Here is a 27,459-nt window from a genome sequence, read left to right as displayed (position 1 = left end):
GACAGTACTAAGGAGAAGTAAATTCTCCATTGAACCCCCCTCCTCGAATACTGAACGAACACTGATGCATCTATTATTGTTTATAAAATCCCCCAAATAGAACTGGTTTCAATATGTACACAAAGTATACAAAACAGCAATTGACTTTCCTTGCCTTACATTCATTGATATTTATCATCTATCTATCTATCTATCTAAGAAGAAAACTTTTAAATCTCCTAAACAGATTCTATTTAGACAATTTTACTAGATTTATCCATATATTTATTATCTATCAATCTAAGAAAAAAAATTTAAATCTCCTGAACAGTTTTTATTTTGACAATTTTACTAGATTTAACCATATATTTATCATCTATCTATCAAAGAAGAAAACTTCTAAATCTCCTAAACAGGTTTTATTTAGACAATTTACTAGATTTAACCATATATTTATCATTATCTATCAAAGAAGAAAACTTTTAAATCTCCTAAACAGATTTTATTTAGACAACTTTACTAGATTTAACCAGTAATATATTTATCTATCTATCTATCTAAGAAGAAAAATCGAAATCTCCTAAACAGGTTTTACTTAGACAACTTGACTAGATTTAACCATATATTTATCAATTTATCCATCTTAGAAGAAAACTTATAAATCTCCTAAACAGATTCTATTTAGACAACTTTACTAGATTTAATCAGTAATATATTTATCTATCTATCTATCTAAGAAGAAAACTCTAAATCTCCTGAACCGGTTTTACTTAGACAACTTGACTAGATTTTACCATATATTTATCTATCTATCTTTTTCTCTATTTATCTATCTATTTATCTATCTAGACTCCTATAACCGAAGAGAACCTGCCTGAGAACCAGAGAACTATCAACCTGGTTTTGAGGATGCGAAACCAGAAGAGAGAACTCAATGATATCAGATTTGAGTTCCAACCAACCAAAGTAACATATTCCTTAGTTTTAAAATCACTGGAATGTTCGTAAATAATCCTGGGGAGGTGGAATTCAAGGAACGACGGACAATTCCAATTTTTAAGATTCTGTTACAGTTGTCATTACATTTTCATTTCATTTGTTATCTACATATTTAAGTTGCCTAAAACAATAAAAAAATGAGAGCGTTATGGTCGAAAACATGAGCAAATGGTGAAAATGACATATTGTGTCAATAAAAGATCTAAAATTATAAAGTATCGTTAAACTCATTTTTTTCACCTGCTCCGCGCCTCAGAGCAGATACATTAATACACAACTAAATATATTCACCCTCCCTTCACAAAAAACAACGTAAATAGTCCCTGGAAGGAACCGTAAACGTATAAAAGTGACCCGTCATGCAAAGAGAATAACAACCGATTCTTAACAATTGGGGATTTCAAGTTGACTTGCTTGCACATTTCAACTGCAGGAAAATATAAAGAAACTATTAGAACTAAAGACTTATTTATTTATACCAAGAAAAAGAACTACATCTTCCACATTATTGGTCAGAAAAAGATTTCAAGACTACCGTTGTGGATCGGGCATTGCCATTGTTGCATGAAGGGTCACCTGACATTACACTTACAGTCCGTTTACAAAAGTTGCATTATCAAGGATTCTGTATAGCTATTCTCTAGGATTCTGCTGAGGATATAGCTAATGAATTATTATCCAGGATTCTGCTGAGGGTATAGGTAATGAATTATTATCCAGGATTCTGCTGAGGGTATAGATAATGAATTATTATCCAGGATTCTGCTGAGGGTATAGATAATGAATTATTATCCAGGATTCTGCTGAGGGTATAGCCAATGAATTATTATCTGCTGGACTTATTATGGGAGATGATCTAGTTGCTATGGCAGGTATAATTAGTGTTAGGTTCTTTTTTTTTGCATATATTGTTTTTAGGGTCAAAATCGGGCATAGTTTGAAAATGTTGACTTTAAAAGAAGATATATGTAAAAAAAGAACCAAAACCGATCCAAAAAACGATGTTGAAACTAACGTCTTTTAACTATCGTTTTTCCATTTTTCAGGAAAAAGATCTAGCAAAGTTTAACAGAAAACAGTTTTAAATGATTTATTATTTTTATTTTTAAACTAATAAAAACGATTATAAAATCCCTAGGTATTATTCATTTGGTTTTAGTTTATTTTGATCATCAATTGTATCAACTAACTTATTAAATAATTGATGAAAAGATTCACGGCGGCTGAAACACATCACCTTTTTTCTTTCCTTTTTAATCTTATATTTTGTTTAATAATTGGATTAATGAACTTAGCGATAGCGGATTGATTAAGTTAATTTATAACTTGTTATTTTATTAATTCAATTGATTGAATTCATTAAGAACTGTTTAATAACAGTTAAACGGATTGATTGATTGACAAAATGATGATTGTATGATAGTACGAAATTGATAGATTTTAAAATTGATTGATTGATTTATAATTAGCTAACCTGGATAAGCTGGTGACCGCTCCCCCTGTCAACAAGAATGTCACCTTCAGGATCTCGGCCGGGATAAATTCGTCTGAAACGCCGGACGAAAAGGCCTTGTTAGGTAAGTGCATTTTGCAATTTATTATTTTCTTGTTCTTATTTTGAACATATTTTCTGCAACATTGAATTATTGTTTAAGTCTCAGTACTAAGGATACTTTAATTTTGATGTGGATGTGGATCTGGATCCTGGTTTTAAATAATTCTTCAATATTTATTGATTTGTTTAGTAAATAAAAAATTTCTCACAATGGTATGCTCAATTTCATACTGAAATTTTATGCAGTCAAAGGTTAGAAATTTTTTTATTTTCTCATTTTGAGAGCAACAAGACTTTTTTCAGCAAGTTTTGGTTAATTTGGTTAATTTGTTTAATTTGGTTAAATTGGTTGATTTGGTTAATTTGTTTAATTTGTTTAATTTGGTTAATTTGGTTAATTTTATATCCAGCTTTTAAACAGCATGGATACACAAAAACATAAAATTAAACAAGTTTAACTAAAATTTCTAGTAGCTTTGTTCTTCAAAAAAGCTTCTTAACAATACAAACTTAAATAAAAAGTAGTCTTTATTTTATTAATATAATCGCCTACCAACATATAGTCATACTATACTGAAGAAAATAAAACAATGAATGCATTATATTTAGACAAATTTATTCAAAAAATAAACTGAGCTTTTTGCTTAAAATTTCTTACACAATTGGTTTTGTGTTTTTCCTTGAGCTGAGAGTTCAAAACTCTTAAACGTTGAAAAAAGCGTATTTTAACAAAAAGGTCCACTACGAGTTTTGGCCAGGTCTGGTCTATCTTCAGAATGGCATCTGTAGTTCTCCCCATAGGATCTGGTTGCCAACATATATTTTCGCCGTGTAACCTGACAAAAACTTCTTCATAATGGTGAATACTTTTCACAAGCTCCTTGCTTGGGAAATACAGTGATCCCCGGTTTTTAAGATTAATCCAGCTACTGGTTGTGGTTTCAGATATGAGGCCTTCAATTTTGTTACNCACCCAAAAAATTGGAAGATTTGAACCAAAAATGAAGGCAGGGCCCCCCCCCCTACATCAAATGTGCCAACTCCACCATCCCCTTTTGCCACTTGGATCCGGATCGTAAGCACTGCACTGGTTCACCTTACTTAGTTTCCTATTAAGTCTAAATCCCAGAAAAATAATTTTAACAAATTTTATTTTCTAGGTTTTGCCCAATTGAGTATATCTGATTGATTTGCCATATCGGTGAGAACGATTGATTTGACCGTGATCAATTAGAACACAAGAGATTAGAAGAAATATCCGATTTGAAAACTAGTGGACTACTTTCCTAGGTTTTTTTTTTTGGCTGGGGTTTTGATGCTTTCAGGAGGCTCAAAAAAATGAATTGTAACATATTTAAAAATTTTATTAAAAGTTTGTGCGTAAGATATAGATAAAGATGAGGAAATTCAAGCCAATTTAAAAAATAATATCACAAAGGGTTTGAAAGAAAGATGCCATCTCACTACCACCATTTACAAATATTAGCACTATTCCCTTATTATATACAGTGAGACCCATTAAACTATGGAATACGAAGACGATTTAAGTTTTGGTTTCAAATAGTAAAATAAATAAAAAATCACACCAATTTTGCATTTTACATTGATCCATTTCACTTGATATCAACTTCTAATACACAAAAAAATTTGTGGTTCCATTGTATATGATAAAACCCCAGTTTAATATGTAATAAATAAATGTAATTTCTTTATTATCATTGTTAACTCGGTCATAGAAAAACCCTATTTCTTGTTGAGAGTTAAGATGTTGGAATAATTAGCTTGGTCCAATAGAAAGCCTTCATTTTATGGTCAAAGTCAACAAACCTTCTTTTTTTATGTTATTATATTTTTGTTTATTGATTGTTGATTTTATATAAACCTAATTTCAACGATAATCTTGTTATTTTCTCCCAATTTCAATAAAAACAAATTAAATTTTTAGATATATATAAAATGTGATAAGCCATTATTAAAATTGTCAAATTAAATTTTTACATTTTTTTAAACACAAAATTATAGAATTGGTTTTCATTGTTTACATTTTCTTGATGCAAAATACCCTTGAGATGCAATGGAGAGGGGGGAGGGATCTGCTTTCAACTGAACACTGAACAGTATTTTTCAAGGCACAGTATGTTTACTTGTGTACAGTACATGGTTTTTTAATTTTGTACATCAATCTTGTACACTGTACACTGTACAATGTACATAAATCATCACTTAGGTTTCATCATTTGACCCGGATCTTGATTTTTGTCAACTAATTTGTGAGAATTAGAAGTAAATATATCCCTCAAGCCTTTTAACCTTGCAAAATAGATACTATTAAAAGAGGTACAATACAGTTTATTAATGAAAGGGTCTGAGGGTCTGAAAGGCTCCCCTCCCTTCAGCAAGTTTTGGTTTTTCAAATAAACTCGTTCTACTGCGAAGAAAATAACTTTGTTATTGCGCTACTCAAACTTGAAATCTTAAATACATCACTGAAAATTCATCAAATCAATTTTCAGTTTAACATATGTGTTTTTTGAAATGTCTTTAACAAATTTTCAAGGTTACTGCTACATCAAAACTAAAAGCAACGTTAAAAGGTTACGAATTTACCCTTTGAACATTGTTTAAGGGTTGTGAATTTACCCTTTGAACATCGTTTAAGGGTTACAATTTACCCTTTAAACATCGTTAAAGGGTTGTGAATTTACCATTTAAACATTGTTTAAGGGTTGTGAATTTACCATTTAAACATTGTTTAAGGGTTACGAGTTAGCCATTCAAACATTGTTTTAGGGTTACACTTAACTCTCAAAGGGAGTGTTCGCGAAAAATGAAAGGGGGTATAGTCTTAATGCGATAAAAAAGCGCTTTTGATCGCTACTAATCTTACTTCTATCTGTTCCGTCTATAAGGAGAAAATTGATAAAGACGTCTCATACCGAAGAGCGTACGATTTAGACCGTAAAAAAATCAAATTAATATCAAACAAATCATTCAGATATTACAACCTATAGTCATCGATCATCTTTCGCCACATTTGTATATATTTAATATTTCATACAAGTTTTGATTTTTTTTAAAAAATAATATTTAGCTTACAACTTGTTTTCGAACATTCCTGGAAAATATGAAAATGTCGTCTTCATTACCAAAAATCCTCGAAAAGGAATAAACTTTTTTATAAGTAACTTTCAACTCATAACAATTAAAACATATTATGAATAATCAACTATATACAAATGTGGCGAAAGATAATCGATGACTATAGGTTGTAATATCTGAATGATTTGTTTTAAATTAAATTGATTTTTTTACGGTCTAACTCGTATGTTGCATCTTTCTCAATTTGTATGGACGCCATGTTATTCGGTATGAGACGTCTTTAACAATTTCCTCCTTATAGACGCAACAGATAGAAGTAAGATTAGTGGCGATCAAAAGCGCTTTTTTATCGCATTAAGCTTATACTCCCTTTCATTTTTCGCGAACACTCCCTTTAAACATTTTAACAGTTACGAATTTACCATTTAAACATTGTTTAAGGGTTACAATTTACCCACAAACATTGATTGTGGTACAATTCACTCTTAAACATTGTTTGAAGTTCAAAATTTACTCTTAGACATTGTTTAAAGATTACAGTTTACTTTTAAATGTTGTACATTGGTTTCAATTTACTTTTAAACATTGTTTGTGAAACAATTTACTTTTAAGCATAGTTTGAAGGTTACAATTTACAATTATATACTCTGAAACATTGTTTGTGGTACAATTTACTCTTAAACATTGTGTGAAGTTTAAAATTTACTCTTAGACATTGTTTAAAGTTACAATTTATTCTTAAGCACTGTTCAAAGGTTTCATGTTTCCCTTAGACATTGATTAAAGGTTAAGGTTTGAAGATTACAATTTACCTTTAAACATTGTTGTTAAATATTGTCGAAGGGTTTCAATAGTTCCTAACTAAGAGTGGAAGAAAGTAAGAAAGTATTAATGAAATACATGCTTAAGCTTTTTATAAAAAGAAAAAATAATTTGTTTAAATTTAGCCATTTGTAGACATATCGTGATTATTTATTCCTGTAAATAATGTGTTCCCTTGTGTGCACAGGGTGCCCCAAAAAAACACAAGAAAGACTTTAAACAAAAATTTCTAATTGTTAAAAGGACTGTCGTCATGTTAAGTGACCTTACATTTGAACAGAGTTTTGTCCCATTTACATTTTACAAAATCATTTATCTGATCAAAAATACTTCTCTGGCTTGAAATATTGGTTAGTTTTTCGTTTTCTGAAGAAGAAATCTGCAAGTCAAAGAGAAGCTACTATTGAAAATAGTCAATTTTCAAAGGGTAAATGCTGTTTATCTTCCGCATTCTTGACCAGACAAAGATTCTATGGTTATTGTTGTAAAATATAAAAGTCACATGAAATTATGTCTACAGTTGATTCCTTCATGTTTTTGGGAGAACCCTGTGCACAAATTAATATGTTCCAACTTTAGTAAATATGTATAATTAAAATGTGATGCGTCCAGGCTACATTGAACTCTGTTTGATCCTATTTATAAATAATGTATAAATTATATATTATTATTAAGCCCTGTTTAAAGAAACAAAAAATGTGAATATTTAAATAAACAACATCATATTTCAATTTAAAACCACAAAAATGTGCAGCAATATCTTAAAATTTTAAATTGCTCTTCCCTGAAATTAATTTTTAAAATTTTTGAAATGTTCCTATTTAAAGATATTCCTAATTCCAGAATCTAAAATGTCGTTGTTAAGTTGTTTATCAGGGTTGGGTAAGATTGGTGGATTTATTCAACCTACCACCATCTTGGAGAGTTTTGTCAGGTTTGTGTCAGATCTTTGTTTTTAAAGGGATTGTCAACGTAATTTTACTTGACCATTATTGTCTTGTAGTCCCCTTTAAACCGTTCTCTTAGTAACTACCGTGCAATGTTTTTACATTTAAAAATAATAAATTCTGTCCGTTTCCTCGTCCTAATTTAGAAACTTCAATTGAATATTATCTCTTTTCAGATTGAATAAAAAAGATTAAAGGATAGTTGACATAATTTCAAGATATCTTTATTTATACCAACAACAAAGTGGTTCCCTTTATTTGAGTATCACTCACACAGATTTCCTCGTTGTTCTTTCTTGAAGATTCTTTCTAACTTCGCTATACCAACCTCTATTTTAGAAATATCGATATTCGTAATTGATACCAATTTGCTCAGATAGTTACCCATTTACTTGTCTTGAGGGGGGTTTAATTAAACGCCCTTAAAAGTGATTTTTAATAGCCAAAATAAGCCTTTGGAGATTTTTTTTTATTCTCTAAAGCCAATAATTAATTTTGTCTTTATATTGAAGCATAAACCAGACCAAAACTCCTAGTAAAAAAGTATCTAAATCTTTGCATGGAAAAGAATTTAAAGTATGGCTCTGAATGGTCTATTTTCAGAATTCCTTTGAAACTCCGTCATATTTGTTGCTATTACATATATTTTATTAATATTATTCACTTCCTAATTTGATTTTAACGTTTTTTATTTCAAATTTGGACTTTTACTTGATCTTAATCCTTGATTCGCGATTCTTGATACTTATTACTTGATACTTGATTCTTGATACTTATTACTTGATACTTGATTCTTGATCTTCATTCTGTTCAGGGATGCGAGTAAGAAAGCTGGAAGTTCTACGAGGAATAGATGTAGGAATACCCCTGGTAAAAGAAGAGGAATCAAGGTCTACGATGGTCAAAGAATTCCAAGTGGGTGAGTTAAATATTTTCTTAACAGGGCTGCAGGTGCAAGTTTTATATTTCCAATTAGTACCCTTTGCATCTTTGTCTGATCAAGGTTGACAGAGATATCCATAATTTTCCAAATAAAAAATTAAGTGTCGCTACTCGAGTTTACCTGTACTAACTACATACCAGCGAAGACAAGAGTTTCCTGTCACTAAATATTTTTAACCAGAAAAATAAGGATGATTTCAACGTAAAGAAGACAAAAGTTAAAAGTGTGATGCTGTGAGTCCGACATACTCGACAAATATAATTACAATCATTAAATAAATGGTAGTATCCCAGTATCCTAATATTAAGGAAAATTGTAGCGTCCCAGTATCCTAATATTAAGGAAAATTGCAGTGTCCCAGTATCCTAATATTAAGGAAGATTATAGTATCCTATATTTAGGAAGATTGTAGTATCCCAGTATCCTAATATTAAGGAAGATTGTAGTATCCCAGTACCCTATATTTAGGAAAATTGAAGTGTCCCAGTATCCTAATATTAAGGAAGATTGCAGTGTCCCAGTATCCTAAGATAAAGGAAAATTATAGTATCCTTTATTTAGGAAGATTGTAGTATCCCAGTATCCTAATATTAAGGAAGATTGTAGTATCCTAGTATCCTAATATTTAGGAAGATTGTAGTATCCCAGTATCCTTTATTTAAAAAGATTGTAGTATCTCAGTATCCTAATATTAAGGAAGATTGTAGTATCCCAGTATCCTATATTTAGGAAGATTGTAGTATCCCAGTATCCTATATTTAGGAAGATTGTAGTATCCCAGTATCCTATATTTAGGAAGATTGTAGTATCCCAGTATCCTAATATTTAGGAAGATTGTAGTATCCCAGTATCCTTTATTTAAAATTGTAGTATCCCAGTATCCTATATTTAGGAAGATTGTAGTATCCCAATACCGTCTACAGATCTTACCAGGATGGAACACTGTGATGCTACCAAACTGTAATATCATGGCTCTTACTCACGGTAGAGTTATAATTACCACAGAGAAGGTTCAACCTAAGCAGGAGGTAAAAAGATCTATTTTTATCATTATTAATATTAAAGGGACTGTACGCGTAATTTCAACTGACTCTCCATGCAAAAGTGGCAATGCCCGATTCACAAGTGTTTATTTCTGATCATTTTTTTATGTTTTCCTGTCGTAGAAATCAAGTCACTTTTGTAGAGAAACCATATTCAAAAATAATCAATATTCAAGATCATTATCATTGATATTTTATATCAAACAAAGATGTTAAATGTACCGTTGTGAATCGAATATTTAGCGTCTTTCCATGGAGGGTCAGATGAAATATATAGAATACAGATCGAAACAGAGACTGCCAAAGCTGACAAATACGAAATATATAAGCACACGTTCTACACGTGGTAAATTGAGCTAAACAAGCGTACCTCTTTGACGACTTCTGAGCTCGTTCTCTTCATAGAAAGTGGTCGTGTAGTTCACGTACTTTGGGGGACGATATGTTGGCCGCTAGATGTCTCATGCTAAATTCTTATCTGATAAATAGATATTTCTCCGTACATTTGACGACCAATATAGGAGACGTCAAGTTGTCGACCAATGTAGTTTATGGAAGGAACGGCCTCTGGAAAAACTGTGGAAAATTATCTATGCCGCGTCAATTTATAAACTTTTGAATTTGATTGATCGATTGAATAGGATTAGGGTTGTTGAAATTTGCACCGCGCAATAAAATACTAAGGATCTTCAAAATGCAGCAGAACTAATTGAGCAAAAATAAATACAGTGCATAGATAGAATCTACAAAATATCACGTTTCACGACAAATTATGCAAACATCATAATGTTTTAACACTTAAGTATTAATAAACGTTTTTGAATATCGAAAACACATGGTCCTGCCAAATTAGAAGCAATAATTTGGAAAGATACTTTTCAATAACGAAAAAAAATTATGTTCAACAGCAAAAAAATGTTTATTTTCAACATCAAATTTTTTTTTAAGTATTAATTTCAACAACAAAAATAGATTTTTTCAATAACAACAAATTTATTATTTTTAACAAAAAAATTATTTTCAACGTCTAAAAAAAAGTATTATTTTCAACAACAAATTTTTTTTTACAAAATAATAGAATTTTAAGTTAAAGTTCCTAGATATAATGCATTAACCGACAGGAAATGTTTTTATGAAAAGGATTTTTTCTGTTTGCTCATTTATGCTTAGTAAGTCAATGTAATTGTATACCTCTGTATTCCGGAATTAACAAGAAAGATTTTTTTAAAAATAGTTTTAATATTTTATTTTTCTTGATGCAAAGTATTGATAAAAATGTTCTAGGAATATGAAAAGCTACCTGCCCGACTAGGAAAAGTTATGCCGGACCATCTTCTCCAGGAAATATATTCATTAAACAAACCTTTAAAAGTTTTAAATAATTTTTTTAATCTAAAATCTTTTCCTTAGTTTAGAATTTGAAACATTAATTTTTCAATTAAAAAATATTTGATGTATTTTTTTGCTACTGGTAGGAAAGGGAAAAAAGTATGGTCACATATTTTTATAGTTTTTAGTAACATCGCTAAGGATATGTAATTGGGCCATAAAAACATAACAGAGCCTGGTGCATAATTTTAAGAATTACAATTCCCCTTGAATAATGGGGGGAATGGTTATTCCCGCAAATATTTATTATCCCAAATTCCACAAAGAAACCCCTAAAAATAACATACCTAAGGTTGAGGGAAAAGGTCTCTCATAAAGTTTACACAATGCTAAATCTATAGCATTGTTTCACAGTTGACTTTCACAGAGACAACTTTTTTCCGCTTTTTACATGACTGTACACTGTACCAGTGTACAATGAAACAATTCTTATATTTATTTGATTTAATGAGAATATTTATCAGGAGAATATTTACAAACCACATATTCACATACTTCCTGATGAACAGCATCAATACTTCAAACTCACAGAACAGATTTAATCTCGGGCAGAACATTCTAGAATTAGCAACAAAAATCCACCAAAAACCAAGTATTTTTTAGAAAATGCACCAAAAACCTACATTTGACTTGGTAATGCCCCAAAACCGGCGTTTTTCTAGAATTGCGCAATTTTACCTAAAATCGCCATTTTGAAATCTGCATGTGGTCGTGTAGTTAAACCATCTGTAGTTAAACTAGCAAACAAGCGAAAATTCATTCTTTTTGTTTCAGAGATATGAACTAAAATAACTAGTCAGCTTTATGATGGACTGTCAGGATTCAGATTCCAAGCTTTGTACAAATGATGGTAAGCTTAAACATCTTTTTGTCTTGGACATCATTTTAAGGAACAAAGAGGAAGATATCGCCGTTTTTCATTCTGACAAGTTTGTAATATTCTTAAAAATTCCTACATTGTCCCTGCACTTCGATAGAGATATCTCATTTATACATAATCAGAAAAATGTTTCAAGGGTACCGTTGTGAAGCTAATATTTCAAATGGTGGGTTGCTTAATATTACGTTTTTATTCCCTCAAAGGAGTCGAGCAATCGAAACTTGGAATAAAATAGATAAGAGTATACAAATGTAAATCATCTTCTCTTTGTAGAATTTAAAACAACAAAAGTTCGCGAATTAAATGGCATTTTTTCGCCTATTTTCAAAACTTTGAGCATATGTAAACTTTTCCTTGGGTCATGTGAGGTCCCACACAAAATTTGGGCCCGATTGGTTCAGCTGTTATGACATTTTTTTGGATACAAAGAACATGTATAGATTAAATAAAGTGACGATAAAATATTTTTAATTTTTCTTCTTCTAGATGGAAAAAAGAATGTTGCCAAGAAATTGATAGAAAAGTACTACTACCAACTAACGAAGGTAATTGTTAAAACTATTGGCCATAAACCATAGGTCATGTGAGGTTATTTGCATCGCCTTTGAGATTTAAGTATGTTATATGAGTTTTGACTGGTTACATACATAGATAAAGATAGATTGCGCATAAGACGACATTTTTCATCTTGAAAGATATAAATGTACAAAGATGTTTTAAAGATATTCCTATTATATAGATTAACTAGGTGGCTGTGAACATTGGCTGTTCTTATGTCATTGAGTACTTGTGGTGTACATGAGTTCTGTAAAAAGAAATTTAAGTTAGTTTAGTCCTTCTCATGTCCTTCGTCAGTTCTCGTCAATATAATATATTGCTCAGTAAAATAATTTGATATTCTGAAAAAAAAATTCACTCCTGAGTGGTTTAATAATGATGAAATCCATTAAAAAACCAAACCACCCCGCTTATCATAGAAGTACACAATGACCCCTAGAAGTATCAGTTCTCGGACTGTACAATTCTTGGTGATTTTGCGTACATAAGCTATCTATGTTTATTTATTTATCTATGGTTACATACTTTGGTAAAGGTTCTGTTAACTTTTTAATCAGTTAGCGTTTCATACATTTGCAATATCTCATACTTCATAGTAGAATAAATAAATTATGGAATTAAATATGAACTATATCCAATATTGACAAATATATTTCCATGAATTTAAGGAAGTTTGTTCACTTTTTCTAGTAACAATTTTAGCTTTTAACTGTTGCTTTTGAAGTCGTACACTGCAATAAAAAAAATTAAGATTCGCGGTGGTTTTGTTAATATTGTTGAATTTTTTAAAATAAAATGTTTGACATTTTCTACGAAGCAAATTTTTCTCATTTGATTGTCTATAAACCTTCCCTCGGGTCAAGCTTGTTGCCACACGAAATATGACTCCATCGGTCCAGTCGTTTGGCCTTTATTGGATACAAATAGACAAAGGGACAGACAAGCCAAATAAGAATAATATATATAAGTATATAGATAATACAGATATCCATAACAGTTTCTCGAACACGTATCTATCCAGGTACAACTCAGATTCTCTTGACTATCATTGTCAACACACGGCTACAATCCCGTGAACTATCAACGCCACTACCACTGGGCGCGATCTCGTTAGGTATCAATGTCAACAGCGAAATATGGTTGAAAAGAGTTGACAAGTCTAGTATAGATATATTCGTTATTATGTACGTACATGTACTAATTTTAATTTTCTATGTTAAGGGATGTGGGAAAAAATGTGATAATCCTAACTGCTATTCCTCTCAACTATCTCCTCCTATAGGTATTTATTCGCTTAAAAATATTTTAAAATGGATATTTAAAAATATATACTTGATATATATAATATTGAGGCCTGGATTATCCAAAATGGAGGGTTGGGGGAGATTACAGACTACAGAGAGCTACACTAAAAAAAAACAAGTTTTATCTTTTGTATTTAAGTAGGATATTTCTAAACATATGACGATCATGGTTTTATATTTCTGATAAATCAAAGAAAAGGGGGATTGTAATTCTTTTTGTTTGATTCCAGAGCCGGAAATTTTAAAGAGTATTGTGAACAAAACTCTCTAGTTTGCTGTTAGGGGTTTAAACATTTGCGTAGATTATAATATTTCTTAACAAAAATATTGGTATACATAAAGATATGAAACCCCATTCATAATGTATAAAGCTGTGAAACCCCATTCATAATATATAAAGTTGTGAAACCACATTCATGAAACCTAGTTTCCGATACCATGGATTTCATTTTTTTTTGGGCTCAGCAAATTGTTTGCTGGCCTTGTGTTTACCCTGTACTCTTTAGACCCCAACGAGGCTGCAGTACAGGCTTTAAACCTGTTTAAGACGAGGGCCAGACTGTGTGAGACCAGTGATCCGAGTAAACAAACAGATGAAGCCATGGAGGTGAGATCTCGAAAATTCAACATTTTGGAACATTTTAAAGAGACTATACGCGTAATTTCAAGAGGCACAATGCCCGTTACAACGGTACCCTTTAAGGCTTTGTCTGATCAAGTATGAATTAGATAGCAATGTTTTTGTTTCTTAAATGTTTATTTTGATTTGCGGGCTTTCTGCGAAAATGACTTGAGCGTTTCTTGAACAAAACGCTTTTCGAGTTGGGAAACAACGGTATCTTCCACGGGTTCAAGAGTACCCTTGTTAATCGGGCATTGCCATCTTTACAGGGAGGGTCTCTTTAAATTACGCTTACAGTCCCGTTATGAAATTCTCCATTCTGTCAACCTGTGGTCTGCCCTACTGACCTGCCAGTCTTTGAATTGTACTATTGACCTTCCAGTTTTATAATCAAGTTCATTAAGAGAAGCCTAACAGTTCTATTAAAAATTTCATAATAATTTTCTACTTTTTACTTTTGCTAAAATAAGTCCAAAAGAAAAGCATCTTTTATTTATTTCAAACTTTATTAAAACATCCTGTTGAAAATTTGTTAACAGTCCCTTTAATGTTTAAAATATTTTAGATTGATGTGACCAAAGAACTGTTTCTACAGGAAGGTCCAAGTGGTTCTTGTCTAGGTTAGTTTTAGTTTATTAGCCTTATAGTCTCGAGTCCAATCTGGTCCTAGTGGTTTCTGTCTAGGTCAGTCTTAGTTTTTAAGCTTAGTCTCGAGTCTAAGGTGGTCCTCCAGAGATGAGATTTTAAAAGCTTAAACCCAGCTAAAACCCGGTCTTTGCGTCTGCTTAGACCCAAGTAAAGCTCAAGTCAAGACCCGGGTTTTGGATGTCCTTGAGTTTAGTAAGAACCAACCCTCTTGGGTTTTACTCTCTTTAAGGCTTGAGTCTTTAGTAGCTGATGATCGTAAATTTCGTAAAATCTTTTATATTTGTACATTTAAAATCTCGTAAATTGTTTGTGGTGTCAAATTTTTTTGATTATTTAAAATAAACATACTATGAAAATAATGTATCTACATAAAGTTTGAATTTTCGAAATTTACATCTCCTTGTCACAGCTGATCTGACCGCATTCTGTCTGCTACAGAGAGAAAGCTTGCAACACAGTCTCTCATTGGTCGAATCAGAACCAATCCTGACTTTGGTTCTATCTAAGCCCGAGTTTGGGTTTTAGTCGGGTTTAAGCTTTTAAAATCTCATCTCTGTTTAGGTTAGTTTTAGTTTAAAAGCTAATTTCGAGCCTAAGCTGGTCCAAGTGGTTCCAGTCTAGGTTAGTTTTAGTTTAAAAGTTTAGTCTAAAGTAGTGGTTCCTGTTTAGGTTAGTTTTAGTTTTAATGCTTAGTCTTGAGTCTAAGCTTGTCCTTGTGGTTCCTGTCTAATAGGTTTAAAAGCTTAGTCTCCAGTCTAAGTAAGCTGGACCTAGAGGGTCCTGTCTACGTCAGTTTTTAGTTTGAAATCTTAGTCTTAAGTCTAAGCTGGACCTAGAGGGTTCTGTCTAGGTTAGGCTTAGTTTTAAAAGCTTAATCTCGAGCCTAAGCTGGTCCAAGTGGTTTCAGTCTTGGTCAGTTTTAGTTTAAAAGCTTAAAGTCTCGAGTCTAAGGTGGACCTAGAGGGTTCTGTCTTCGTCAGTTTTAGTTTAAAAACTTAGTCCCGAGTCTAAGGCTGGACCTAGATGGTTCTGTCTACGTCAGTTTTAGTTAAAAAGCTTAATCTCGACCCTAAGCTGGTCCAAATGGTTCTAGTCTAGGTTAGTTTTAGTTTAAAAGCTTAGAGTTAAGTGAAAAATGTATTATTCGTAACTCTAATATTCTAAACCACATCTGGAAAGAAAAGTAGTTCGCAGCTTTTATGTTTTATCGCGTTCTTAGAAATGCTTGTAAACCCCCTACGCTTGCCTAGGAATGCTTAAANGGTACAGGTACAGGTACAGGTACAGGTACAGGTACAGGTACAGGTACAGGTACAGGTACAGGTACAGGTACAGGTACAGGTACAGGTACAGGTACAGGTACAGGTACAGGTACAGGTACAGGTACAGGTACAGGTACAGGTACAGGTACAGGTACAGGTACAGGTACAGGTACAGGTACAGGTACAGGTACAGGTACAGGTACAGGTAGTTAAAACACCAACCATTAAGTTAGTTACAAAGCTAAGTTAGTCAATTTCTTATCGTTTTCATGAATATCGTTCTCGGAGGCCTGGTTTATTTAATGGGCAGACAAGTTTAACTTAAAGTCTGAATCTGTGATAGGCTTCAATAGATTTATTAACTGCATTTGAATTAGGTTCAGATGTTACTAAACCTGTCTCCAAGGAGTCTGGATCTCAGGGGAAGAAGTTGACTAAGGAGGAGCTGAGGAGCCTGGAAGGGGAGATGGAGAAGGATGTGGACAGCAGCCAGGACAACCAGGAGAAGGAGAAGGTGGAAAAGAATTCGTCTCTCTCCATATCACTGGATTTGGAAAGTCTCAGGTATTGTTTAATGATCAGTGTTATTTTAAAATGGTGCATGACTCAGATTTTGTTAGGATCTCTGTAAAATTGAAGAGAAAACAATCGTGCCCACCCCCCCTTGTGATAAGTTTTTGTGTTTATTCTTTATTTTGTGTAGACGGTCGTTGGAATCTCTTTTGATCGGATATCGGTATTTTAGAGCGGTTTTAATGCCCTTGTTTTGTTGTGCTCTAACCTATTTTACTATTGTTTAAGGCGGTCGTTGGAATCTCTATTTTGTCTGGATAACAGTATATTTGAAAGCGGTCTAGTCAATGCTCTTGTTATGCTCTGCTCTAACCTATTTTACTATTGTTTAAGGCGGTCGTTGGAATCTCTATTTTGTCTGGATAACAGTATATTTGAAAGCGGTCTAGTCAATGCTCTTGTTATGCTCTGCTCTAACCTGGAGATGGATCTGAAGTGTAAACCTAATATAGCTCAGGTAAGACAAATTTACAGGTTCAAACTATTTCTGACGCAAAAAATATGATATTGATAGCTATCCCTTCTAATTTCTAATTTCATGTGACCCTCGATGCAAACATGTTAATGCCCGATTCACAACTATACCCTTTAAACTTTTGAATGATCATCGAGGCAAGAGAAATTTGTGTCTTTATCTCTCAAATAGTGTTTGAATTGCCGCAAAAGTGGATGTACGCTACCGTACATGTATACATCGAAAATGTCAAATATTTTATCTCAAATTCGAAGTTGTTTTAAAAAAATTCGAATAAAAATTTACTTTTGTTTTAGGATTGCAACTTTTTAAACGTGTACGCAATAATATTTGAACTTCCGACCCTTGGTTCAGAAGCATACTTGGAGAATGTAGTTCCTGTTCTTTGCCGGGGCGTGGCCCTTCTACCCCTCCCCTCACAGGTAGTTATGTGCATTATATAAGTTGGTTCATTTTTGCTGATATTTTTTTTATGGTCAAAATTCGGAGTAGTTAAAAAAGCAATTGTTTTTAAACTTGTTTGCATTTTTTGTTCTGGGCGAAATTTAGACTCTTAAAAGAAAATATTGGCAAAAAACGAATCATTAAATCAATCCGAAAACGAACATGTTAAAACGATCATTTTTGGACCGTTTTTTCCTTTTTTTTTGAATAACAACTTTGCCACGTTCAATAAAAATTGTGGGTTGAGTACAGTGGATCCAAACTTTAAGCCTTATATTTATGTATGGTTAAATTGTGGGCTGAGTAGTGAGTAGTGAGTACAGTGGATCTTAACTTTAATCCTTATATCTAGATTAGTATGGTTAAATTGTGGGCTGAGTAGTGAGTACAGTGGATCCAAACTTTAATCCTTATATTTAGATTATTCTGGCTAAATTGTGGGCTGAATATTCTGGATCCAAACTTAAATCTCTACTGGAAAACCTTCAACAGATTTTGTCTCTAAAGGTACTTAAAAAAAAGTTTTAGTGAAAAAATGAAAAATTGGATATTCTAAGGCAAATTTTTCATCTTTTAATACTTTTTAACCAAAAATTAACTTTTTCTTTCCAAAAATCGTTGATATTCCGCAAACTTCTAAAAGAAAAAAATTCACTCTGCTAAACAACCCCAATATCTAGGGGGTAAATTATTTTCAAAGAGGAGATGTGCGGATGATTTAACAACAAAATATGCTCCCCCTGTCCAGTATTGCTCCTCAAAGCAACTAACTTTTATTTTGTCATATTTTCCAATCTATTTAGGTCTACACTGGTGCATTTTCCAGAGAAAGAATTCTCAATGAGGTTGGTTTATTTACTGTATTGTTGATATGACTTTAGTTTTAATTAACATAAATCAAAAAAGTTAATTTTTTGATCAATTTGTTAGAAATTATGTCCCCTAAAATATTTATTTATAAATTTATAATTTATTAGTGATTTATTTCTTGTATTAAGGATGAGACAATAACCTCAGTTACCTCTGTGATAAGAATATTGTACTATGCTAGTCTGTTGGCTGGAGAAAGGTAAAGATTCAACGCAGGGGTGCAAATTTGGGGGGGAAATTCCCTCCCCCCTCATCCCCCCCCGCTCATTCCTTCTCAATTACAAGAAGAGTAAATATATATAATAAAGCTCTTCGCTATCATCTATTTATATGATAGCTTTAGCTGACCAAACGTCTGGTTAAAAGTTTTCTGAATTTTTTTTAGGAAACACATGGGTACCCTAGGGATAACATAGCCTCATAGGCTAAAACTATCCGATTTTATTTTTTTTCAAAAATCGAAATAAAAATTAAAACTGTTTCCATGGGCAACGCTATTTATATTTATACTTCTACTGTCTTCATTTGCTTATTGTCTCCCCTACCTACTTACTTGATACATTTTATCTTGTAATTAATTGTTGATATTTTATTCTTTTCTTAGAGAGAGTCAAGATTACTGGGACTCTACAGACCCCACACCCGGTGATCCGGACATTGATAACTTTGCCGGTGTTCATATTATTCCAAATTCTGCCAGGTATTGATAGTAACACCCCCCCCCCCCCCCCCCCCCCCCCAAAAAAAAAAAAATAATAATGACGATCACCGCTTCATTATGAATAGCGGCCAGAACATTAACTACTTTGTTTATGAAACTATATGATATTATATAATTGAAAAAAGCATGATGGAAGCACACACTGTCCTAAAAATGTTTTTAAAGCAAAACATCACTGCACACCATGCTAAAACCGATGCCTTAATTTAAATTAGTGACTAATAAAAAACTGCGAAAATTCTTTTATACAATTATTGTTTTTATAAGTATTTTTTTTATAACAAAAATAATAATAACAATAACGCATAAAAATTTGCCGATTTTCTTGATTTTAAAGTCAATTTCGTTAAATTTACACAAACTTTCGACGGAGCGGACAGCTCTGGTTGATACTCAACTAAGCTACTCATCTTCGAAATATGTTTTTATGATTATTTTCTCTCTGTAGGTAAAACAATGCAAAGTTTGGACGAAGAGAAACTGGATAAAATTATCAAGGAACAAAATTAAAAATATTTTTAATTCTTTTCTTAAGATAAATTCCTTTTTAACATTTTCTCTTGTTTTTAGCTTCATTTATTCATGATTATGTCCTCAGCTGATTCACGATGATTCCTATCAACATTCTTGATCAGACTAAGATTTATAGGGTATCTGTGTGAATCGGACACTTAAATTACGTCTCAAGTCCCATGCTTTGTCGAAGCTAATATGAAATAGAAGTTTAGAAATCGATGTTTATAATTTTGCAAATTAATTTTTTTTGTTTCAACATGATGTTTTACAATTTATTTACTTGCTTATTCCTACTTACGGAAAACATGTAAAATTTTCGGAAACGACCATATCTTCCACACTATTGATCAGATAAAGGTTTCAAGTGTACCGTTGTGCATATGGTATTTTAATCTTTTCATGGAGGATCCCTTGAAATTACGCTTACAGACCCTTTTTGGAATTAAAGACGTAAGTTCAAGAGACACCATTTCAAGAGCCATTTACAATGGTATATTTATCCTGACTAAGATTTAAAAGGTATTACTTAGATGGATGGTCACCTAAATTACGTCTATAATCCCATCATGTAAAAAAATATTTATTTTGTGGATTTAAGGATGCCAAGATATCTAAAAATTACTCTGTTCTGAAACAAACTCTATGGGATGTATTCTCTAGTCAGGAGGCATTAGCTAACTCATGGACAGGTACAGGTACAGGTACAGTTACAGGTACAGGTACAGGTACAGGTACAGTATCAACTAAATTATCCTAAATCATTCTTTTGCATTTTCAATAAAATGTGTAAAAAAAAATAAATGAAAAAGACCAAAAATTTTAAAAATCCACGAAATTGATTTTGCATAAAATCCTCAATAAAAGAACATTACGCCTATGATTATGTAAAATTGCAAACATTACTAGTTAAAGAATAATTTAATAAACTTAATCAAATATTTGCCACATATTTATCGATTTATTATGATAATAGGGTGAAGTATCATGATCCTATGGGAGTTGAACTTGAAATATCTCCGCTAGATGTCAGAGTTCCTCTTATTCCTCTTGAAGAATTCTACAATGAACCACTTAATGAAACTATTGGTAAGTAAGAAGGTCATCTCTATGGGACATTACTGGGACGACTTTGTGAATGTGCTCTTGTAGCGCACATGTTCGAGAAACACAAATTTATCTGAGCTGAAAACTTTAGGATGAGTTATCCTCAATCCCGATTACTTAATATGAGTATCCAATGGACACCCTTTTGATTTTCTTCTTAAACCGATCTTTTTTGGATATAGTAGAGAAAAATCAAAAACTGGTTCTTGAAATTAGAGAGTCCCTCCCGTTTCTGTATATTAATCTTAAATGGCGCGCAAAATTTTAAATTTCTTGGCTTGTACACGACTCTGATTGGTTGAATTTTATACACTTTTCAGGATGCAAGTACCAGATTAGGTTAATCTCAATATTAAGAAAAAGAGAGGATCGAGCATTAATCTCGATATCCACCATTCTAATGTTTTTAGCTCTGGTTACATAATAGAAGTATAAAACATTTTTGTTCATCTCAATATCTCTTCAGTTAGTGGAGTTATGATTAGTAACATCTAAATTTCAATATTACGTGCAAGTTTCTTTAGTTTAAGCTGAATTATCACAGTGGTGTATATTTGTCAAAATTCAGTCCACCAACTGGGGCGGAATAATTTTTCCACAACAATTTGAAATCAACACACATTACTAAGGCAAAGCTATATTTATGACATTTTTTAGTTAAAATCATAGATGACGCATTTATTTGTTTAGGATCCGAATGTACGCCGAGAGACGCGTAACATTTATCCAATCATTCCTTGGAACCAGTGAATCCTCACCTTATCTTAAACTTAGTGTGCGTAGAGATCATATTATAGAGGATGCTCTTGTAGAGTTAGAGGTAAATGGAATCTAAATTTTTCACATCATAAATAAATATTTTGTGAATTCCTCTTTCGGGGGGGGGAGCCTGTAGATTTTGGTGCAAATGGAATGGACATCATTGGCACATTTTCCCAAAAATCCACTTTCAACAAGTTTTGGACCTAAGATGGAAATCTTACATATTTTTAATCCTAACGGCTTTAATGGAAGAAAACTTTGAATTTCTTATATGCAGATTGATCACTGTAAACTCCGGTTCATTTCATGTACAGGGCCGACTTTTAATCAGCTAGAGTAAGCTGTACAGTACAAATATAGACTATGAGGCTAAACGGGACATTATGACATTAGAGTGACCTTTGACGTTATCTAAATTGTTTATTGATATCGGTGATCATGATCAATCTAGGTGGTTGTAATGGAGAACCCCCAGGATCTGAAGAAACAGTTGGTGGTGGAATTCGATGCTGAGCAGGGGATTGACGAGGGCGGGCTCAGCAAGGAGTTCTTCCAGCTCATAGTGGAGGTTAGTAAGAGTTAGTTTTTATTGACCCCACTTGCTCCATACTAAGAGTATTCCAGGCTAGGTTAGGTTTAGATAGATTGACAGATAATCGTGTAAGGCTAAAAATTGTGGGTTCTTGGGGTGTGGGGTGGTGGGAGATGTAAATTTTAAAATCAACTGGCAGGTTGTTCAGTTTTGGATATTTTAATTCAAAAATTTTCCCTTTTCCTCGGGGGAAATATTCTTGAACAAAATATATATTTCCCAGATCATAGTTGTTTTATTTAGGAAATGTTTAATGCTGATTTCGGTATGTTCATCCTGGACTCAGAAACTCAGAATTTCTGGTTTAATCCGACTAGTTACGAGTCTGATGCTCAGTTTACTTTGGTTGGAATCATTCTAGGTGGGTCCAGTAGGAAACTGATAGTATCATTATTATTTTCATGATCATTTTTCTTTTTTAGAATCAATATTATTTTCATTATCATCTTCGGGATCATTATGATTCTTATTTTAAGTAACACTATTATTTTGATTATCATCTTACATGATCATTATTATTTTATTTTCGGTAACATTATTATTTGTTTTTCGGCATCATTCTTATTTATAGTATCATCTTTATTATTTTCAGTATCAATTATTATCTTTTTGTTTTCAATTTATCACTCTTATTTTCTGTATAATTATTGATATTATCAGTTTCATTCATTGTTTTCAGTATCTTTATGATTTCAGAATCATTATCATCTTCGTTATCATTAGTATCTTCATTATAATTACAATGTTTTATATTCAGTGTGATTAGAACTTTTTTTTATTTTAAATACAATTATTGTTTTACTTATCTTAATTATTTTTATTATCCTTATTATATTCATTTCCTTTAGATTTTCCTAAAATTTTCATAATAAAAAATTTTGAATTTATCATTATCATTTTAAAAATTCAGTATCATTGCTATTTATTATTGTTAGTAGTACCATTTTCATCTTCATTTCATCGGTACTATCATTCGTATCTAAATTATCATTAGTATCATTATTATCATTGTTATCACTCAAATTATTATTATGAATATTTAAACTAGGCCTGGCAATCTATAACAATGTGATCTTAAATCTCCATCTTCCAAGTATAATCTACAGAAAACTATCTGGAAAAAGAGGAAGCTTTCAAGATCTTAAAGAATTTAAACCTGTAAGTTTTGTTATTTTTCTATTTTTTATTTCTAATACTCCAAACTTCATTTTACTGCTTGATTTACTAGAAATTGTTTAAAAGGCTTTACTTGAACCCTATGATCTTCTATTTGAAAATTGATTTTGTTCATTTTGGGGTTTTTATATTTCGTGACTTACTTTTTTAGCTTCATTAACAATTGTGGAAAGTGTAAAAATAAAACACTTCTTGAGCTAAGAGAAAACTAAGATTCATGCAAATTTGTTTCAAAAAGAGATTCAAAGAGTTACGTTGTGAATCGGGCAAGCACCTCGTCAAAAGGAAGGTCACTTTGGGTGGGGGTGGGTGGGTTATTTTGGAATAAACCATTTTTTAAAGTTTTATATCTTCCCAATATAAGGGCTCAAGCCTTTAATTCTTTTTTCTGTTTAGTCTATCTACCAGGGACTGCTGGATATGCTCAACTATCAGGGAGATGATCTGGAGGAAACATTTCTCCAACCTTTTCAGATTTCATACACAGACCTATTTGGGTCAACCATAGTCAAGGTGGGTGGTTGGTTGGTTGGTTGGTTGGTTGATTGACTGATAAAGTGATTGATTGATTGATTAATCCATTGATATAGTGTGATCATTGCAGATTGATTGATTGCTATATTTATTCTTATATCGATCAGTTTTTTGATTGTAATATGATTTATACATTGTATATTGATTTATTATGTATTGATTTATATATTGATATATATATTGATTTACATATTGATTTATATATTGATTTACTATGTATTGATTTATAGATTGATTTATACATTGATTTATATATTGATTTATAGATTGATTTATAGATTGATTTATATATTGATTTATACATTGATTTATACATTGATTTATACATTGATTTATACATTGATTTATATGTTGATATATATTGATTTATATATTGATTATTTATTGATTTATACATTAATTTATATTTATATATATATATATATTGATTGATTGATTTAGGAACTATGTCCCGGGGGAGAGGATAAGATGGTGACCAATGCTAACGTACAAGAGTATGTGGACAGGTAATTACAAAACCAATGATAAGAATCCAAATTAGTTAGCTCCTGGTTCCGTCCTGTAAAAAAATGGGCCCGGATCCAACTCTTGATGCTTTGCTAATCTATTTCACAGTGAACAATCTTCTAAAAAAATCTTATTTTTTTCGCTAACTTGGTTTTCTATTTTATAATAAGGATTTTTTATTGATGTTTGATTTTTTGCTACTTGTAGCCTGATCCAGATTCAGAAGAGGATAAAATCAAATTAGGCAACAATTCAATCTCGAGTTGACAGAACTAAATAAAGAATGTAGCAAGGCCTTATAGCTTGTAAACTGGATGACTTTTACAATTTTTTGACTGTTTGAATTTATGGCCAATAAATTTAGTTTAATTTTTGTAATTCGTAAAATCATTTAATGAATATTTTTATTGCATTCTAGATTTTGCCGATCCAATGTAAATGAGTATTACCCGACCATAATCAATCTATACTGTTTAGTTACGCTGACTATCTATTGAATGTAATGGCGGAGAAACAGTTCCTGGCGTTCCAGCGCGGATTTAACCTCGTGACCTCCGAGTCCCCCCTGGGGATGCTCTTCACTCCTACAGAACTAGAGATGCTCATCTGCGGAGAAAAGGTTATTTTCAAGAACAGTCCTTTTATATTATTTTTATTATGCGCTTAAAGGGAATGTCGACATTTAAATAGTTATGTATGCTCAATTAACAACGACCTTTCAGCCCCCCCTTCCCCCCCCCCCCCCCCAAAAAAAGAACATATTTTTCAAATGCGTGAGTTAACATTTGTTTCTACATGTCCTTACATGAACAAGTTAATCAAAAATAAATATCATCTACTTTCATGGGGGGTTTGACCGCTGTTCTAGGATTGAGTAAAAGAAGTTTTTAGATATCTTTGTATTTAATAAAGTGAATTACTAAACAATGGTTCTATCAGAGGCGTACTCATAGGGGGCTATGGATGCTCAGACCCCTCCCCCTGGATCAGTAAATTCTATGTTTTCCAGGGGTATTGAGGCCCAGATATAGATTATCACAAAGGGTTGTTCTATTTTAGATATGGGGAGAGAGTGATCCACGTTAAATCAGAAATTATAAAAAGTTGATTTTTAGGAATTTGATTTCAACGCTCTAGAGAGTTCAACGGAGTATGACGGAGGATTTACGAAGGAAACACCTTGTGTCACGTGGTTTTGGGAAACTGTACACGGTAAACTTGTAAATTCTTATTTATCCCATTTAAACCCCTGATTAAATTTCAAATATTTTAAATCATTGTTCACTCCTGTTCAATATTGTATATTTTATACTCTATTGTATATTGTATATTGTATATTGTATATTGTATATTGTATATTGTATATTGTATATTGTATATTGTATATTGTATATTGTATATTGTATATTGTATATTGTATATTGTATATTGTATATTGTATATTGTATATTGTATATTGTATATTGTATATTGTATATTGTATATTGTATAGGAATGAGTTTACATGATAAACGTAAGCTTCTACAATTTACAACTGGAAGCGATAGAATTCCTGTAGGAGGACTTTCCAGGTAAAAATTATCGGGTAAAAAATATCATAAAAGATTGAAATTCTAGCAAGAGTTGATCTGCATTCTACAATTTATAAGATTTTACTTAGATCTTCCATATTTCCCCCCCCCCCCTCCCCCCTAGTTAGTGGGTTTAAGTAAAATCAATAAAAGATAAAATTAAAATTATAAAACGGTTCAAAAATTAGCCATTTGATGAACAATTAAAAGAAAAGAGTTCCTAAATCTCCGATATTCATTCTTTAGTTGAAGTAAAATCAATATTATAATTTAATGATAATTAATTTTAGATTGAAACTGATAATCGCAAAGAACGGTCCTGACTCTGACCGCCTACCCTCAGCTCACACCTGTTTCAATGTACTGCTTCTGCCCGAGTATAATGATAAGCTGAAACTATCAAACTTACTGATGAAGGCGATTAACGAATGCAAGGTATGACACATTTATATATATATACTAAAAATGTTCCCCCACCCCTAAAAAAAAGGTTTTTCCCACGCAAATTAACCACAAACTGAAAGAAGGCTCCAAATACAACAAAATTTTCCCAAAAAAATTCCTGAATTAGTAAGTCACTTTTTCATGATTGAGTAATAAACATTTTTTTCTTGACCCGCCCCTCCCCCCCAAGCTGAATGTCTAGTTGCGATCTTGTAACAACATCAAATACAATTAAGTATTGCATTAATGTCGTCTTCCTATTCAATTGTGTTCTGGTTATCAATGCATACATATCGTTTTTTATTGAGTCTTACTCTTAAATGTTTTATAGTTAAAAAAAACCTTTACGGTTTTAAATGTTAACTTGCAACATATTTTTGTGGTGACATTTTAAGTCCTTTACAGTTTAGGAAAATGATCCAAGTTATCGCCAATCACTAATTAATATCAAATAAAGAATTATAAAACGGATTGATTTTAGTTCTGGCTAAATCAATATATAAACATGTAACACAAGGTTGGTTACCCACAATTTTTCCGTTCAGTTTTTTCTCAATAGTGTTCCGTTTGTGTTTTTGATTAATCATGTTTTTTTAGGGATTTGGAATGTTGTAAATGTACCAACAGCAGCAGTGTGCAGTGTACTGCAAATTGTACATTATGGTGCACAGTGTACAGTACTGCAGTATTCAAATCAGATATATTCAAGGAACAAAATCATTTGTACAAACATGAATAGTATTTATTCGATTTCTGGCTTTCTGGTTTTGTATTTTTCCAATTACAGGTTTACTAGTTCCCAACTACAGGTTTACTAGTTCCTAATTGCAGGTTTTTTATTTCCCAATTACAGGTTTACTAGTTCCCAATTACAGGTCTACTAGTTCCCAACTACAGGTTTATTATTTCCCAATTACAGGTTTACTAGTTCCCAATTACAGGTTTATTATTTCCCAATTACAGGTTTACTGGTTCCCAATTACAGGTCTACTAGTTCCCAACTACAGGTTTATTATTTCCCAATTACAGGTTTATCATTTCCCAATTTCAGTTTTACAGTTCCCAATTACAGGTTTATTATTTCCCAATTACAGGTTTACTAGTTCCCAATTACAGGTTT

At 32.0% G+C, this 27,459-nt stretch overlaps 3 protein-coding genes across 12 annotated transcripts; all 3 read left to right on the top strand.

Annotated features, from left to right (window-relative positions):
* Positions 1-368: 368 nt before the first annotated feature.
* On the top strand, positions 369-7,125 carry LOC111717879 (serine/threonine-protein kinase OSR1; the record flags this gene model as incomplete). 10 transcript variants are annotated; one of them, XR_002768945.1, is given in 7 exon segments in its annotated part: positions 369-395; positions 829-945; positions 1,775-1,850; positions 2,448-2,555; positions 3,694-3,823; positions 3,972-4,041; positions 7,034-7,125. XR_002768945.1 is itself a non-coding variant. In XM_023493339.1 (5 exon segments), coding segments are annotated over 5 exon segments (357 nt in total), but the record flags the coding sequence as incomplete, so codon positions are not given.
* Positions 7,126-7,278: 153 nt separating this feature from the next.
* LOC111717878 (50S ribosomal protein L27) lies at positions 7,279-11,551 on the top strand. The gene is made up of 5 exons (XM_023493337.1): positions 7,279-7,388; positions 8,216-8,320; positions 9,237-9,372; positions 10,672-10,728; positions 11,241-11,551. The coding sequence occupies exons 1-5, from the start codon at positions 7,306-7,308 to the stop codon at positions 11,316-11,318; spliced, it is 459 nt and encodes a 152-aa protein (XP_023349105.1). The 5' UTR covers positions 7,279-7,305; the 3' UTR covers positions 11,319-11,551.
* Positions 11,541-27,174, top strand: LOC111717877 (ubiquitin-protein ligase E3A). The gene is made up of 25 exons (XM_023493336.1): positions 11,541-11,626; positions 12,143-12,201; positions 13,436-13,496; positions 14,025-14,125; positions 14,706-14,764; positions 14,982-15,000; positions 16,394-16,614; positions 16,852-17,080; positions 17,395-17,520; positions 17,963-18,049; positions 18,346-18,387; positions 18,541-18,611; positions 19,017-19,112; positions 20,623-20,739; positions 21,432-21,573; positions 21,967-22,083; positions 22,351-22,468; positions 23,156-23,265; positions 23,680-23,796; positions 24,259-24,323; positions 24,802-24,943; positions 25,440-25,536; positions 25,817-25,895; positions 26,186-26,330; positions 26,937-27,174. Exons 1-25 carry the CDS (start codon positions 11,581-11,583, stop codon positions 26,952-26,954), a joined length of 2,484 nt encoding a protein of 827 aa, XP_023349104.1. The 5' UTR covers positions 11,541-11,580; the 3' UTR covers positions 26,955-27,174.
* The last annotated feature ends 285 nt before the right edge of the window (positions 27,175-27,459 follow it).

This window comes from Eurytemora carolleeae, unplaced genomic scaffold (genome assembly GCF_000591075.1).
Source record: "Eurytemora carolleeae unplaced genomic scaffold, Eaff_2.0 scaffold1761, whole genome shotgun sequence".
Classification (NCBI taxonomy): Eukaryota; Metazoa; Arthropoda; class Copepoda; order Calanoida; family Temoridae; genus Eurytemora; species Eurytemora carolleeae.
Note: the sequence above shows the minus strand (reverse complement) of the source record. Positions and strands in the feature narration are given on the sequence as shown.